The sequence below is a fragment of the Macrobrachium rosenbergii genome, chromosome 33 (assembly GCF_040412425.1).
Source record: "Macrobrachium rosenbergii isolate ZJJX-2024 chromosome 33, ASM4041242v1, whole genome shotgun sequence".
NCBI lineage: Eukaryota > Metazoa > Arthropoda > Malacostraca > Decapoda > Palaemonidae > Macrobrachium > Macrobrachium rosenbergii.
The window spans coordinates 4,628,659-4,646,504 of NC_089773.1; the positions used below are offsets into that span (position 1 = coordinate 4,628,659).

A 17,846-nucleotide genomic window follows, 5' to 3' on the forward strand; every position below is an offset into this window, starting at 1 on the left:
CCTCAAATGACGTCCCTGGCTGCAAATACTTAAGTGTTGCTTATGGTTCACTGTAGGCTGAATGATGTTTCCAGACCAAAGTACAAATATTCCCTAACAACTAAGCTTGAATTGAAAGGTCCTTATTCAGGTAACTGCAATACTATTGGTATGTTTACCTACGTACAACTAATATCCTGTATTAAAGAATCAAAACTTTTCTTCGTAACATTCACTTACAGTACATGTTACATATTAACATAATTTATAATTTACACTTACATATTAATATAATTTATAATTTATTCCTGAACTTAAACTAAATTTTGCAATTCTGGTTCCATTAGAATATTGCTTGTGCATTTCTCTCATACTCAGGTTGTACAGTAGCTGTCAATAGATGCAAATCAGGGATGATCTGCTCACAATTTAGGTAGTTTACAAAGATCGGCATGTCAAAAAACTTTTGCTTTCATAGGGCTGATCTGAATTAATTTAATACTAATATTCACCTTCCCTTTAATAAATTATAGTTACACACAAATCTGAAAACTGCAGAATACTAATATTCACCTTCAGTTTAATAAATTATAGTTACACAAAAATCTGAAAACTGCAGAATACTAATATTCACCTTCCGTTTAATAAATTATAGTTACACAAAAATCTGAAAACTGCAGAAGTAAAAATTGTTGAATATTCTAACAAAAATTCCTCGACTAACATCACCCACTAAAGATTTGACATTCAATGCAATGAAGTTTGGACATTCGCATGAAATATATTCAACTGCTAGTGTTGACTAGTCTCATCCACTTACAGAGAATGGATCTTGTAGGTTACTCATGGGTCAATATAGGTGTGACCAATGTCCATGGGTCAATATAGGTGCGACCAATTAAGAGACAGAGCAGAACTACCTTGACAAAACATACTTATGCTGAAGAATGCCATAACCTAACGATGGGTCTGACCTGTTTTAATCCATTACTCCATAAAATCTGCCACTTGTTACAGATATATTTTGAATGACAAGGGAAAAAGATTGTTGGCTAAGATAGTTGTATTATCATTGTACTGCATAGTGGTTTAATATCACCACATCACATTTCTTTACTTGCACATCATTACCCTGAAGGATTTGTTTCAATGCAAAGAGAAAATTTGAGCACTGTCAAGCTGCAGAAGTTGGGTGACCTCCTCATGGTTAGATAAAAGAAACAGATGAAGAGTAAAAACATGACAAATTTTCAAAGTAATCTGTATTTTTCCTAATGTACATACCTGAGGTCTTAACATGTGGAATTTAATTTCAGTGCAAGCTGGAGCCGGCTGTTTAACTTAAAACAAAGTGGATGCTGGTACCTGGCTACTGACGAAAGGGGAAGAAATCCAAAAAGTTATGAAAAGCAGGCCACTAAACAGTTTACCCCCCTCTGGGAACATACCTGTACTATCTGACTGTTTCACCGAGTGTAAATGTATCTCCAACAACAACACACCACTTTCAAATTCACAGTGAAATTGGAAAAATAATACTCTGGCATATTCCTATATTTACAGTTTATTTATCAAACTAAAGTGCCCAAAAGTTTATGTACATGTAACCCACAATCACTTGGAATTGCAGTTAGTAAAACTGTATACAGTAGATACACTAGTCAAAAAAATATAATTCCTGTGAACGAAGACGTGACTGACTGATAAGCAACTAAAACTCAACTTGTAAATACAAACAAGAGAATGTACATATTTGTTAATATTTCAATACTTGTCCACTAACTGAATATACAGCAAACAAACTCTTGTAATGCAGCTGAATTAAATAAAAAACAATGTACTAAGGAAATTATATATTTACCATGACAAAACAAAGAAAAAATTAATTAATTCCTACATAATGAACATAACTAGTAACAGTTACAAGAACCAGAGTGTCTCTCACTATTTGGAAACTCGCATAACATTGTCGTCAAATTCCTTCTCATTGAGGTTGAGCATTAAGGTGTCAGCTCCTAAATAGACTCTGTTTTGGGACTGTGAAATCTGAAAAAGGAAACGAAACAATGATGAAACAAAATCAGAATGATGTTACAACTGAAATCAGCACAATAACTACATAACATGGTCCTCACACGGGCACCACAACACTATTGTACATTATATATTCTGTCAGTTTTTGAGACTCGGTATTCTCATAAAAGCTAAGCAATAAATTCTAGCTAATTCAGTATAGCTGTGTGCTGGGTAGCAAACTAAGGACTGACTATAAACTAACCCAGCAATTTCACTTTTTGGTTAGAAGACGGACATTACTCAAATATTTAACTCATTAAGGAAAAACTATTAGAACTTTGTTGTGAATTAAAGGCTTTCATGAACTGGTAAGATTTTCAGTCCAAAATACTCCCATTTAAAACTTTCCATTACAAGGAGCCAAATTTAACTTCATATATAATTACATAAACTTTAGACCTGAATTGTGCTTGAACAGATCACACACACCTTTTTGGAGTGTCTAACTACTGCAAAAACACCAAAGAATTGCCTCCGCACAGAATAAGAAAAGCATACATCTGTCCAAAGGCCAAAGATTCTGCAAGTCAGGAACACAAAGCAAATTTTGGAAAGCACCTTGTTACAAATATCACTCAACCTTTGGCCTTTCCGGTCTGATGCAAACTTTCACCTTCCACCACTAGCTTGAGGTTTTATTTTGAGCTCTGAATTTTACCTAAAGGCAATATTCAAAAGCAACATGTACTTGAGTGCCTAGTAACTTCTAACAGTTTTTATTAAATTGTCCCCCCCAAAAATGTGGAACACCTTATTGTTTCTATCTTATTTCAAGCAAGCACTGTTTAATTTTCTTTCAAGTGAACTATCCAAGATAAGGAAACTCGGTCCTAGTGACACACCACCTCTCAAAAAATAAGTGACGAAGGAAACTCAGCAAAACAGAAAAATTCAAATTCTGCAAGTTATCACCTAATATAATTTTTCTCCGGGATCTGAGACCTGAACACTAATGAAGAGAGGAAGAAGCATACAATAACGAAGAAACCTAGAGCAATGGCCTAATTGATATCTGTACAACTACCAGTATTTATACAATTTGATGAGACCAAATCACTAAGAGCCCATCTGATAATCTTTTTGTAAATGACAGGTGATAATTGGAGCTGGGTAACATTCAAGAACCTGGATAGCTACACTGGGAGAGACAGAGAGAACAAATAGGAAGAAAAAAGCATAAAGCAATGGCCTTAGGGCACTCTGAAAGTGGTATCCTCGGTGACCAAACAATGAAGTTCAATAAAGTCCTCGCTGAAGTACAGTGCTGCATCACTTTGTTTCAGCTCTGCTGAAAACAGAGAATGATGTCTGCAGATATGTGAATTATAACCAATACAAAAGGATAAGTCCTTCGTCAATCAAAAGGAGACCAACAGTACATACATACATACCCTCCTTAGAAACAAACTTAGCCAAACCAGTAATATGGTCATTCCATATTTATTATCTACTAGTTTTCCCCATCTTCAGGCACTGTCTGAACTGCATAGACAATGCATAAAGAATGGTGGGTGTAGCATTAATATAGGCAAGAGGCCCAATGACAAGATCAGCTGCAATGGAATCATTTAAGGAAAATTTAGAGGGGAAAAAAAGGGCCAAAGCATGCATGCTTTCAATGGGAGAGACAACTGGCAGAAAACCAATTTTCTTGAAGTTTTTAAAGAAAATTTAACCAAAAGAGGGCCATTATTAAAAGATAAAAATGCAACAAACAATTTCTTTTTCTAATACTTTTAATGTGGCAAAGGACTGAGTAGAACAAGATTCCATGAAGGTTCAGTATGCCATCTTACCTGAAGAACAGTCAAACAACATATAAAGTTATGATAGGTAAAAGGGTATAAGGTGACCCCTCCACTTTGCCAATGAAAAGCGAGTGAGAGTTAGCAGAGGGTGCAGTGCAGCCGTTAAAAGAATTCAAGAAAACTTACCGTTTTACCGATGCTTGCAGCAGCTTTGATCTTTCTCAGCTTCAAGTAGCCAGGATTCTTATTAATTGCATTACCTATGTGAGACGAAGTTAAGGAAATAAACACAGTAACAAAAATACATCTTATTTAGGACACAGTGTTTGCAAAGTTAGGACAATTTTCCACCAGGAAAAGCTGGGAAACTAACAAAAATATCAAGTGAAACTGGAAAACTACCAAAAATATCAAGTGGAACAGTAAACTAAGAAAAAATGCAAAGAAGAACTACTGAGCAAGTGGGATGACATGCATTTCATTTCATATGGGACCAAATGACATGAGTATTATTCACTGGCAGTTTCAAGGGAGATAAGACAATACACAATACCCCAAAAGTAATTCATAAATGTACTGAGAGAGAGAGAGAGAGAGAGAGAGAGAGAGAGAGAGAGAGAGAGAGAGAGAGAGAGAGAGACATTCATATGAACTGCCTCATGTTAGTACAAATTACATGTAACCAACAAATAAAATAATATATTCAATTTCACGAATTTTCACTAAAGTACAGTAAAAATAATTAAATTAACAAGCAGAGAATCTTAGTTCATCTACAATAATAAAATCAGGGTCAATCTTTCTTGTTTGCCTGCCAGGGTGGGGGCAGGGTAGGCAGGGAATCAGGAGGGCAGGAGAGACATGACACATCCACCTTCCTCCTGCAAGCCTGTTTGTCCACCCTGGGTGGGGGTGGGGAAGGTAAGGGATCGGGAGGGTAGGGGAGATATGACACATCCACCCTCCTCCTGCAAACCTGTTTGTCCACCCTCGGTGGGGGCGGGAAGGTAGGGGTTCGGGAGCGTAGGGGAGACTGATGGGCAGTTCTGGGTTCCAGCGCAGCGTAGCGCGCCATCAAGCTCATTTATCAGTACCAAGCAAATTGCACTTCCATGACCAATGTATGACTCTCTCTCCCCTACCCCATTTTCAATGTGTATCCTTATTGTACTTCAAGTTTTGATGACGTTAATATCCCTTAATAACATTATCATTAAGTACTTTCACGAGAAACAATGAGCAAACTTGTTAACCCACAGAGTGACCATGAAGAACAAATGTCAAATTCTTTTTAAATAAAAAGCTGAAAGAGAATGGCAAGCAATGCACAGGAAGTGCACAGTTTACTCTAACACACATGCACACACAAAAACAGAACAATTTACATATGTAACACTGCATTACATTACTATAAAGCATTAAATAAATGTCAATACAAATACTGCACGAGAGAGAGAGAGAGAGAGAGAGAGAGAGAGAGAGAGAGAGAGAGAGAGAGAGAGAGAGAGAGAGAGAGAGAGAGAGAGAGAGAGAGAGAGAGAGAGAGAGAGAGAGAGAGAGAGAGAGAGAGAGAGAGAGAGAGAGAGAGATGTTCACAATCTTTTTCTATATATTGTATGAGTTCATTGGATTTTACACATTACAAAAGCAAAGTAGGTAGAACTTTTGCAACTAGCTGTGTTTTTGTTAAGCTGTACTGTACAGTACTGTATTGTACAGATTTTTAGAAGCAATTAATTTTGTAGATATATCTCTGGAATTAAATAAGTACAGGTATACCAATACTCCAAGCTGCATGACAATTACACATTAACAATTAAAATGGCGATTAATTACCTTATATGGCTTAGCTGTACACTATAAGCTATGTGAATTGGCTCCAGGTTTTTGTTAACTAACAGATTTAGTTACTTATCGATACAGAATCCCCAACTGTCCATCAAGGTGAGGTGCCTTTGTGTATACAGTATATTACTGCTACTTATGTCAGTTATTGCATTTAATAACATACTGAAATACAGTCAAAACAGTGTGGCTTTCAATTCTTACATGGTTTAAAAGTCATCTCTTTAAACAGCTCCTACTTGCGTAAGTGTGTGTTAAGCCATCCCCAACAAATTTGAGACATAATCCTATTACAGTGATGCCTTGCTACTCGCCGGCTCCGGAACTCGTTGAATTTGGTACTCGACACATTTTGATGTGAAAAAGGCATCTTGGTACTTGTCATTTGCTTGGCACCTGACGTGCAAACTTATGCAGTGCGTCACCGACCTACAGCGGATTTGATCTTATGGCATTTTTTCAGTGCCGTCCACGGCACTAACAGCAAGAATAGGCATCAAGTTACAGCGACGATAAATTTTAAACACAGTGCTGGAACAGATACCCCCCATGTAAGTCGAGGACCTACATGTTTGCCTCAAGACGCTGTGACACATTACCTCTTTCACACCGGACAATGAGTAGCTCTCAATCAGTGCAGAATCCATCACAGTCCATTCTAACCATTTTTTTGTGGGTTTTTTGAAATTGTGTGCATACAGCACAACATGGTTCAAGGGTGAGTTTTATTTTCAATAGAATATACTAGGCTAGGTTCTCTACGCCTGTCACATTTTCAGCAAATTCCACTGATAATGCACATTACATCTAAGTTAGTGTTCGATGTTCGGTAGACTAAGTGCAAACAGCAGTCATACATTTAACCAGGTTTATCAAACTTATGGCCTGTCTAGTGATTAATCACTGTTTTTTGTACTTAAAAGCCACTTACTATGCCGCACACAACGTTCATAAACAGCAGCAAGCACTGATGTAACCGAATCAAGAAACAGCAGTTTGCCGATGTCAGTTACTGTTACTATAGTACGTCATGTCAGTTACTGTTACTATAGTGCGTACGTTTATTACTATCGTACGTACGTTTATTACTACCGTACATACGTTTATTACTATCGTATGTACGTTTATTACGATGAGTCACACTGACTTATTAAAAATTTGCCAATTGTCAGTAGTGAGTTCCATTACTAAGAATAAAGTGATTTTTATTAATATTTCACACAATGGAGGTCTTAAGATAGTATGGCACTGAATTTAAGCTCTGGCTGAAAAAAAATGATGTGCAAAACGTTTTAAATAGGCGAAAGCAACATCTGGTACTGATGAAATCACGGCTTTACTTGATTTTAAAATTTACTGCAATTATAAATAAAGTAAGATGTATTTTTAACCCGGCTTTGATAATTTACAAAAAAATGTATCTCCGAATTAAGTTTTATTCAAAAAGGCAATGTCGACGTCGGTAAAAAGCAAGCAGCCGATGTTTTTGAGAATGAAATCATCATCAGAACAAAAATGGTGCATGATTGCACTGTTCATGTTTTATACTACAATAATATGAAAATCACACAATATGGAGTACTGCACATAGGGTAAACATGAATCTTCACATTAAGTGGGACCAGAAATGACTTAAGGGACTGTAGTAAATCTGTAGTGATAATAGCGAACACAAAAGGAATTTAGCTAGAAGAGAGTGCGCACGCACACACACACACACACACACACTAAAGCTAAATATGAGAGCTGATCTTTCTGTGGAGTACCACGAGCCATGGATATGGTCGCAATTGTGAAAAATAAAGAAACAAACCTGTGAATGTTGTTAAAGGAATCAAAACAGTGACAAAACAAGTCTTAAAACCTCGAGAAAATAGGAAAAGTGTTGTGATCTGGTTACATGGAATAAGGCGGGTGGTAGAGTTACAGAGGCCATGATTTGTGAAAATGCAAAAGGTAAAATGAAGTTACAAAATGAAGTTACTTTATACAGTATTAATGTGTGTTAAATCTAATTTTTTTTTAATGTATTTAACCAAGTTGTATAAAAGTAAAATATAAGCCCAGCATCACATAAATACTTTTTCAAATGACATTGTCCGGGGTAGTCTAGTAAGAATGAATTCACTACATTATTTTTCACGAGAAAAATTTGTTGCCTTTGGCACCAACTGACGAGGAGTACTGAGGTATCACTGTACTTAATGGACAAATATTTACTGTTATTAAATTTTCTTTGATTTTTGTTATGAGTGTCATTAGAATCTCAAGGGATGGAATTTACTGTCATCAGAACTCAACGGATGGATTTTTCATGATATAAAAGGGTTAATTAGGAGCTGCGAGTCAGAAACACAACAAGTGCGGAAGTACTGTAGTAGGACAAAGACCAATAAGAACACCCTGATAATCATGAAGAAATGACTTATGAGAAGACTAGTAGTAACGGTTTTGGGATGAAAATAAGACTGAATGAACGTAACCCGACACTGCAATGGCTATTGTACTCAGTGCTTAACGACAATGATGAAGAAGGCTTAGCTGTCATTAAGCTAGCATATTAATACAGCAACTGAATGCTCAATAATATGAAAGAGACAGCTTTTTCACAAATACTTTAAAAAAAAGGTGATATTCTCATCTTTTCTTTAAAAAGATCGATAATGATTAGAATATTCACGCTACGTATATGCCTTTCAAAAATGTATTAGAATATTCACGCTACATATATGCCTTTCAAAAATGTATTAATTCAAGGTAGTAGGGACGGTTTGCACATGCAATGTTCAACCATTAATGACAAGAATTCCAAGGCAAGCCATGACCTTACAACTTTTTCAGAGGCATTATGAAATCTTTGCGGAGACTCAAGACACTTTATACCGCTCTGCATAAAAGGATATCAGTTTTGCCGCTTCTGCTTCACCCTCAGCCTGGACAATCTTTTGCTGTCTCTCCATCTTGGCTCTTTCGACTACGAACGAGGCTCGCTGGGCTTCTTGTTGTGCTACCTAGGGACAAAATCCAACTTTACTAAATCACAAACAAGTATTCTGAAATACAGAAGACACCAACTGACAATCGCCCGAGCTTTATCGCCAACCAACTTATATTATCAAACAGGTAAATATGTTGAACAGTTGATTAAATATAAACAATAAAAACACAAACAGTGTTAAACTGTTACCTGTTTAGCTTCTACAGCAGATGTGTACTCTTTCCCGAAACTCAATTCTGTGATTGATACATCATCTAATATGATTTGGAAATCTTCTGCTCTTTGAGTGAGATCTCTGCGTATCATAAGAGACACCTGGAAAAATTGAAATTTATAGATAACCAAAAATTCAGACACTAAATACTGAAAATGATTTATAAGTTCATATTTCACAGATATACAAACCTGAGCTCTATTCAGTGGAGGTTGGAAGCTGTCATTGGGTGGCTAGAGCAGGATTAATATAAAATGCCCATTCAGATATCTATGAAAATTATTATCTTGAATTTGCATCGGTTCATGTGAGAATACAAACTTCTTTTCCTAGGTGACTTATTCCTATGGTGGGATGATCATCTCAAAGGCTGACTGGCATTGCTGTGATGCCAGAAGTGTTGAAAGAAAGCATACTAGCAATTAATTAACATACAATCAACAACGTGCGTGGGGTCTGGACTCATAGCAGAAATCATTGGTGAAATCCATCACAGATATAACCTTTGGGAAAGGAGCCTTGGAGACTGACATACAGAGGGAATCATGACTAATCTGACCAAATCTCCTAGAGCTAACTTCCAAAGGCAAGAAGGCAAGTGTTACTCCTACAGAAGGGTCATTCCACAAAATTCTGGAGGACTGCAGGGGGAGAGACTCCCCAGCATCCCTTTTATAGGGATCTGTGGACTGAGACAGAAGGCAATAGATAAAACAGAGGGAAGAGCCAGAGGACAGGAGGAAGGGATAAGGTAGAAACAATATTTCCTATTCCATCTTATTGTGTTACCATTCGGTCCCCTACGAAACCATAATGGAATTCACAAATGAAGTTGCCCTTTGTCTCAGTTGTGACATGAAGTGGATTAGTGAATGGTGTAGATGAATGAGTCTCAAGCTTTAAATATTGTTGGTGTAACTTCTGACTCGCACCTTACTTTTAAGAAACATGTAATGAAAGTATCAGCAAACAGTGCACGAAAGTTTGGTATTGTACTTAAGGCCTCATATTTTTAAACGTGATAAAATCAATGTAACCTGTTTTAGGTCATTGTCCTTCCTTTGCTAGAATGCTATTCTCTGGTGTGGATGTCTGCTTCTACCAGAGATTTATCTATTTAGACAGAGTGGTTTGTGGTGGTAGGTTTGTTTCCTAATATTACCAGTTATATGACTTGGATCATCGACAGATGGTCTCGTCTGTCAATTTTTCATAGGTTGTATTTTAACATATTTTAACAGAGAGCTTCCACATTCACAATTGATCCCTGATCCCCCTTGCCTGCCAAAGGCAACCATATTTGCTGAACAGCAGCACTAAAATGCAGTAAATATGCCTAGCTGTCGAACTTCTCGGTTCCAGAGGTATTTTACTTCTCACACCATTGGCCTATGGAACAGTCTCCCTGAGAATGCAACTGGAGCTTCAAATTTCAAGCGAAGATGCTATGCATTACTACCTTAACGCAATTCTCCTAGTATTTTAATAATTTACTTGCATTTTTATCTATTCACTAATGAATTTGTTAGTTCATTCTTTTTTAATGAGTTCACTCTTCTTTCTATATTTCCCATTACCTTCAGTTACTTCTTTCTAATGAACACCACATTCTTTGGAAGCTTGAATTCCAAGTCAATGGCCCCCTGTGGGCTTGTTCCATATGAATAGGGTTCATCTTCTGAATAATAATAGTAAGTTAGTCAGTTATAAATGATTTGTTTAACCAGACCTCTGAACTCTTTTAGGGCTCTTTGTGGGCTGGAAAAATAGTAGTAAGAGGAGCAAGACTGGTGCTCTTCCTTCACGAAAAGAAACACTCTGGAGAAATCCAAGAGGATCACCCACTGGAGACTCCCGACCTCATCTCTCTGATGGATTGCCTTGGGTGTTTTAATTAGTCACTGAAAGTTCTGTCCGCTTTGACATCTGAATTGAGAATAGGCCGCAGTCTGAAGCTGTAAAGACTTAAAATGCCAAAAATAGCCAATACTGTACCTTAAAATCTCACTTAACCTTTAAAGAGATCTATGAAGTTGCACTACTCCAAATAGAGGGTATGTGTACTGGCTAATTTGTGATGGTTGATATACACTATATCAAAGAAGAAAATGTTCTGTTTGGAGGCAGATGAAGCATAAGAAGCCTCTGCAGAATTTAAGCGTAAGTGCAGAAAGCATCCTAAATATGTCTAAGAATTTGGAGCATGATAATTAATTTATTGGTGTCCTTCTAGATGTGATCTGAGAGGATGTAAATTCAACAATTCCCCCTTATTGATAAGATGGATTTATACTGTTTACAAATAAGGAAACAGATCTGGAATGTATCAGCATTTTGTTCTAATTACTCATTCAGTGTTCAAGGGCAACTGTAGTTGCAACCCACAGATAACTGTAGTTCTTTGGTTATGCCATCTTGAATCTGAAATGTATACATTTTTGCCATAAAAAATAATTCTGATTGTGCTACGGGTAAAACTCTCTTAGAAGCTTTGGTACTATGTTATGCTGTCTTCCTTGATTTTGTCATATCTTACAGCAATTCATGTCCAACAAACTACAGTTTAATGGATTAAAGTCTGTCATATACAGTAAAGAAAACTCCCTTGAGTTGCCTTCAGGATGATAAGACCATACTTGCAAGCAACAGTCTATGAATAATTAATCAGACCAATGACAACAAATTGTGTATGCCATTCAGGTATTTTCAAGAATAACCTTAGTATCCAGCCAATGGGCTGCAACAGTATGATATGACTGCTTATGAGCTGGCCACAGTAAATCTCAAGAGATAACAGCCCTTATATCTTTGCCTTCGAGTCTCTTCTGCAATCCTATTTCCATCAATGACATGATACCGCACAGAACATATTTCATGACTTCCTAACCAAGTGTATGGCTCTGAAAATGTCTGCACAGGCATTCTTGTTATGGCCAGCAATAACAATATTCACCTAAATTGCTTGCCCATGCTTTTTCGGAGACTGATGCCACTGATACAAGAAATTAACAGCACTAATGTATGTCACTTACGATAATAAGAACTGAGCCTGTGATTTGCCCTTGTGGAACAACTGCTATACTAACAGCTGGTTCAGATAATAACTATAGTATGCACTGATATTGGACACAGTTGGAAAGGACAGTTTTAAAATTAGGTCTCATCAAATTATCGGTTTTACATGAAATCAAGAACATCTTTGATAGGTTTCTAGAAGTTTCACTTTCAACACTCAAATGAACTACTCTTTACATCCTTAATACGAGTAAACATCAACTTACCTGTTGTCTCATTGTGATTAACTGTGCTGCATTGAATTTGGCTACAACCGATTTCAGGACTTCATTGCAAATAGAGGGAAGAACCTGAAAAAATAACAATATTAAATACCCAAAAATTTTAATTAATAAGCTAAATTTTAAAAATTCACCTATAACAACTGCATGAACAATATTTTCAGCTCAAAACTCTAATATTCACTTTTTACTAAGAAATTTACAAGTTATATATAACCATCATCGCTTCCAATGCCGCATGACTTAAAGAGCCTCTTTGAAATTTCACAATTCACATCTTCCTATGCTTTCCCTTCCACAAGTCTCCAGCCTCCTGTCTCAAAGTCGTTGTCTCTTTGGGTGCCCTCAAAAGACCAGCATACAAGCCATCTTCATTTTTCTTTCAATATCTCTTCTACATGTATCTATCATTTCTCTTGTAGTATCAATTCTCACTGCCCTGCCATATGACTCCTATCATTCTTCCTAAAGTTTACTTCTCAAATCCACAAAATCTATTTGATACATTTTCCTTGTCATACTATGGTTACTGTTTATGCAGCAATCAAGACTACAAAATATGGCAAATTTTTTCTTAGGTAATTTGTATTTTTCCTAACATGCAAACCCTCCGTCTTTAATATGGGATTTGCTTTCAGCACAAGCTGGCACCGGCTGTTCAACTAAAAACATGATGCTTACCCCATACAAATTGGAAAACAAGCACATTAAAAGAAGTAAAAGGTGATTATTGGTTGTAGTTGGCTACTGACAGTAGGGGAGGAAACTAAGCCATGGCCCTGGTAGCAGAATGAGGGGTACCTAGAGGTCGGCCATTTTTGTATGTTAGGAAAAATACAAACTACTTTAAAAGTTTGTCATTTGTTCCTGTACATACACAAACCCTTGGTCTTTCCTTAATATCTGAAAGACTTGACCTCAATAATTATTTCTCCATCTAGCCTTTTGTGCATAACTCCTTAGAAGTATACTAAATCATTAATACCTTAACACACACTCTGTGTTTTGTATCACCAGTGAGTCAAGTGCATTATTCAACCACTGTGCCTTGACTCACCTGTCGGTAATCAAATTTTAATTAGAAATAATTAAAACAGTTTTACTGCATACATATACTGGAAATTTGTTGGTGTGTTTTTTTTTTTTTCTACTCTCTTTGTGGAATGGTTTCTGGGTAAGGGGAAAAATGTTGGTGTACTGACTATCATCATGTGTATATGTTTATGATTTGTCCTCTCGATTGATTGTAGGTAGTGAGAACTGTTAGGCAGGGTATCCAATAAAGTACTTTTCACAGGAATTAAGAGGAAACCTGTGCATATAAGACAATTAGATAATAAATTTAGGTCGCATAACAACTGTGTGATTTGCTCCCCGAAAAATTGCTGTACTGGACTGCTGGTCCCTCTCGACATAATCAGCATTAGTGCCCAAGAAAGTAAAACCACGACAATGAAAAAAGAAACATAATACTGCACTCGTATATTCCTAACCTTTTCATCAAAATCAGGTCCCAAGGTCTGATGTATATAAGGGATAGCATCTCCTATAGGTCTTGATAAAACTCGTAAGGATATATTCACCATCTGAAGGTCTTTGCTACCAGTAGGAGAACTGATTTTCCTTGGGCGAGCTCTGAAATATGGCAAGAACACAATAAGAATAGAAATATAAGTACAGTATATGCATTATTAACGTTGAAGCCTTGGTAAATTTGCAAAAGATCACTCACTTCTACCACTACTACTGCTACAACTATGAGAAAAAGTAAAACTAACCTGATGTCATAGATGATTGGATAATGGAACCAAGGGATTCTGAAGTGTAGGCCTTCACTATATACTTCATTTTGTATGCCCCCAATGCGGCTGAAGATGATTGCTCGGTGACCACCATCAACTGTTAAGTAGGGAATTACAAAAATCATGACATGCCATTTGGAGTTACACACACAGTTGACAGATATATTGCTTGCTGATAAAAAAACCTTTACATTTTTACTAATTCTATTGTCTGGTCATAGGCAGTAAAACACAGCGTCAAGTTCTCAATGGCCTCATCGGTCGTAAAGCCTGGCCTTTAGCCTAAATTTTATATTCCATTCCAAGTTCTGCCAGCCATTATTTTTACATTCCTCTTAAACCCAGATATCGACAGTCACAGGGGAATATGTGAAGGACATTCAATACAAGGTTTTTTTTCTTTTCTGCAACCATCACCATCAATGTATTTATGTTGGCTTTTCCCTTTATGGCGTTAGAATAGTTCTCTCTTGTGCTCATTCTGCCTAAACTCACATCACGAATACTGCAAGTTCAAAGTAATTTGCATTTTTCCCAGATATTAAAACCTGTATATAAGACAGGGAATAGTGTGAGATACACCAGGGTGGGTTGTCCTTGATAGAAGAGGTAGAGGTAGGCCATACGAGATGTGGTTGAGGAGAATGAGGTGGGAAGCAGGAGGTGAGTGTTGGGGAGATCTTGATGGGACAGGTTCCACAGACGTATATAAACCTATCCTTTTCTAGAATGCCAGGTCCTGACCTAACCAGAACTTACCTACCTAACCTCACTTGGGGTGCCGTGCCCTGACCTGGCCAGGGGGAGGGGCTTTGCTCTCCCTGAACCCTCCCAAGTAACACTAAACATCGGAGACAATGGACTTAGCTTCCGTTCGGAGGTAGTCACATCGTTCTGCAAACTAACCAAGGTAGTTTGCAGAGCAACGGGACAACCTCCAAACGGAAGCTAAGTCTATTGTCTCCGATAATTAGTGTTACTTTGGGGGGGGTCCAGGGGGAGCAAAACCGCCACCTGGCCAGGTCAGGGCACAGTGCCGTAAGTGAGGTTAGGTAAGTTCTGGTTAGGTCAAGACCTGGAATTTTAGAAAAGGTTACATTTGTTTACGTCTGCGGAACTTGTCTCGTCGTTCTGCACTTGCCACGATCTGTCTTTAATCAGTGCTTAGCTCAACACTATCCCATTTTCCAGAGGATGTTATGCAGTTGGGACCTCAGCAGTTCAACTGAAAATGCAATGCATCACTACCCTAATACTATTCTTCTTGCATTCTAATATACATTTTTATCTACTTATTTTTTTTTTTTAATAAGTGGGACCTCTTCTTTCTGTTTCTCCCTTTACTTCCTTTTGCTTCTTCCTAATAAACTCCTTAATATTCTTTGGAAGCTTGAATTTCAAGTCAACGGCCCCTTTGGTGGGCCTGTTCCATATAAATAAGATTCATCTACTGAATAATAATAATAATAATAATAATAATAATAATAATAATAATAATAATTTAGGAAGAGCCCCAACTGTGACACAGGATACTAAGTGGCTCTGGAAATTAATCTGGCAACAGCCGAGCTGTCAATAATTCTGCTATCTAGTTTGGTGACTGGTTGAAATCCGATGCCCACGCCCTTCCAAATCTGAAGGCAATGGTTGGCATCCTCGCTATGCAGGTCTCATTACCTGCAGGCCCTGAGGAGTACAGGCTACACCGCCTGTCATTGCCTAAGCTTTTTTAAATTTTGGATTAGCCTTTGAAACAGGATTAGTTCACGTCACTCTAATCTGAAACTTCTACATAATACACTGAAATCACAAGCAACCACGACTCGGTCAAGAGTAAGATGAAATATCCTAAAATAAACGTAAGAATTGGGCTAATTTACGTTAAAAGGAAAAGGATATACCGTAAATTAAACGTAACAATTATAGTTTGCGTCAATCTAATCTGAACCATCTATATAATACACTGAAATCACAAGTATCCATGACTCGGTTGAAGGTAAAATGACACCGTAAAATAAACGTACGAATTAGTTTACGTTAAAAGGAATGATATACCATAAAATAAACTTAAGAATTTGTTTGTTAAAAGGGAAAATGATACCGTGTAGAATTACCGTTTACGTCACTCTTATCTGAACCATCTACATAATATACAATACACTGCAATCACAAGCATCCATGACTCAGTTAAAATGGAAAATGACAACGCAAAACAAACGTAAGAATTGTATTTTACGTCACTCTAATCTCAAACACCTATATTATACCGAAATCCCAGGCATTCGTAACTCGGCAGAAAGCAAAATAACGTAAAATAAAAGCATCATTGGTACTGAAAGTGACCGTTCAGAATCGACGAACATTTCGAACGAAGGAGGACCAACCTGTGTACATAGACTGTGAAATTCCATAGGCAGCGGCACCAGCGACTGCCAGCAGCTTCATGCCGGTCCCCAGACCCCGCGGGCCCTTCCCAAAACGTCCAAAAAGGTCATTTACTTTGTCAGCCATGGTAATGTTTGGGTATCAACTCGGAACAGTGTTGATCTCACATGTAAACCTTTCCTCCGTCTACTCCAGCAGCCGATGTCTCGTTGGTTCTTTTTTAGAGTTTTTCCGAAAAATTGTAATTGGTAAATTGTTTTCATTTATCGAAACTTGAAATTTAGATAAAGTCTAAATTATTGTTATTGTTATTATTAGATACACTTATATCTAGTTTACGTAAGAAAGCTTGGTTGGTGTTAAAGGCACCATAGAGATGATACAAATAAATGTACCGCGCATAGACTGGGAAAACTCTCTTATGTAAATTCTAAATAATCATTATTATATATATTATTTATTATTAGATACACATATCTAGTTTACGTAAGAAAGCTTGGTTGGTGATAAAGGTATCTTAGAGATAACATAAATAAATGTCCCACCCATAGACTGGGAAAACTTTCTTACGTAAATTCTAAACTATTATTAGTATATATATCATATTAGATACACATATATCTAGTTTACGTAAGAATGCTTGGTTCATGTTAAAGGTATCATATAAACCACATAAATAAATTCACTACGCATAGATTAAGAAGAATGTTTTTTATTAGTTTTTTAGACCAGAGAGAAAAAAAACTCTTTGTAAAACTACAAAGCTTGTTTTTTGAGGCAGAGTAAATGCAAGTATGTAACAGTAGGCCTACGCAAGCAAATAGGTTCCCCGGAGAAATACGAAAAGAGCATCACGAATACTTACAGTTTAATTAACACTGCAAGAATAACTGGATTCTATATTTTAAGAACCGCAGCAGTAAAAGCCAACATATTTGTGTTTATTTACTTCTTGGAAGTCAGCAGTTCTAACGTCAAACATTTGCATTTTCCTTGACAGGGTGAACCAGTCCATTGCTTTCTGACTTGTACTTTTCGTCTGCTACCAACCTGGGTCTTTTTGCTTTAGTTTTCGATGGGATCCTCATCACATTTAACAAGAACTATGTCAATTTCATCTGTGGTGTCATAATATCTCTCTCTCTCTCTCTCTCTCTCTCTCTCTCTCTCTCTCTCTCTCTCTCTCTCTCTCTCTCTCTCTCTCTATATATATATATATATATATATATATATATATATATAAATAAATAAAACCCACGAAGGAAAGAGAAACAATGGAGGCCTTTCGACTGTCGTCTTTACTTAACAGACTGAAGAAATATAAAGATAAGTTTACAAAGAAAGCTCATTTAAATGACAGATGGGGATTACAAAAGAAAAAAATATGCACCTGGAATCCCTTCGTAATCCCCATTTATATGAGCTTTCTTTGTAAACTTATTTTTATATTTCTTCAGTCCGCTAAGTAAAGGACGACAGTCGAAAGGCCTGGCAGCACTCCAT

General features: G+C 37.0%; 1 protein-coding gene across 1 annotated transcript; it reads right to left on the bottom strand.

Annotated features, from left to right (window-relative positions):
* Window positions 1-1,525: 1,525 nt before the first annotated feature.
* Phb2 (prohibitin 2) lies at window positions 1,526-16,550 on the bottom strand. The gene is made up of 8 exons (XM_067133172.1): window positions 16,343-16,550; window positions 13,935-14,055; window positions 13,650-13,791; window positions 12,142-12,225; window positions 8,836-8,961; window positions 8,549-8,659; window positions 3,990-4,064; window positions 1,526-2,025 (listed from the first exon to the last, which is right to left on the bottom strand). The coding sequence occupies exons 1-8, from the start codon at window positions 16,467-16,469 to the stop codon at window positions 1,924-1,926; spliced, it is 888 nt and encodes a 295-aa protein (XP_066989273.1). The 5' UTR covers window positions 16,470-16,550; the 3' UTR covers window positions 1,526-1,923.
* Between the last annotated feature and the right edge of the window lie 1,296 nt (window positions 16,551-17,846).

Bases quoted from the DNA above. Each gene is read 5' to 3' on its own strand.
- Phb2 (XM_067133172.1), bottom strand. From the start codon at position 16,469: ATGGCTGACAAAGTAAATGACCTTTTTGGACGTTTTGGGAAGGGCCCG. The intron at 12,226-13,649 runs GTTAGGAATATA...TTATTTTTTCAG, and splicing joins GACCTGATTTTGATGAAAAG to GTTCTTCCCTCTATTTGCAA. The intron at 4,065-8,548 runs TCCTTTTATGCA...TCGTCTCACATA, and splicing joins CAGAAGCGGCAAAACTGATA to GGTAATGCAATTAATAAGAA.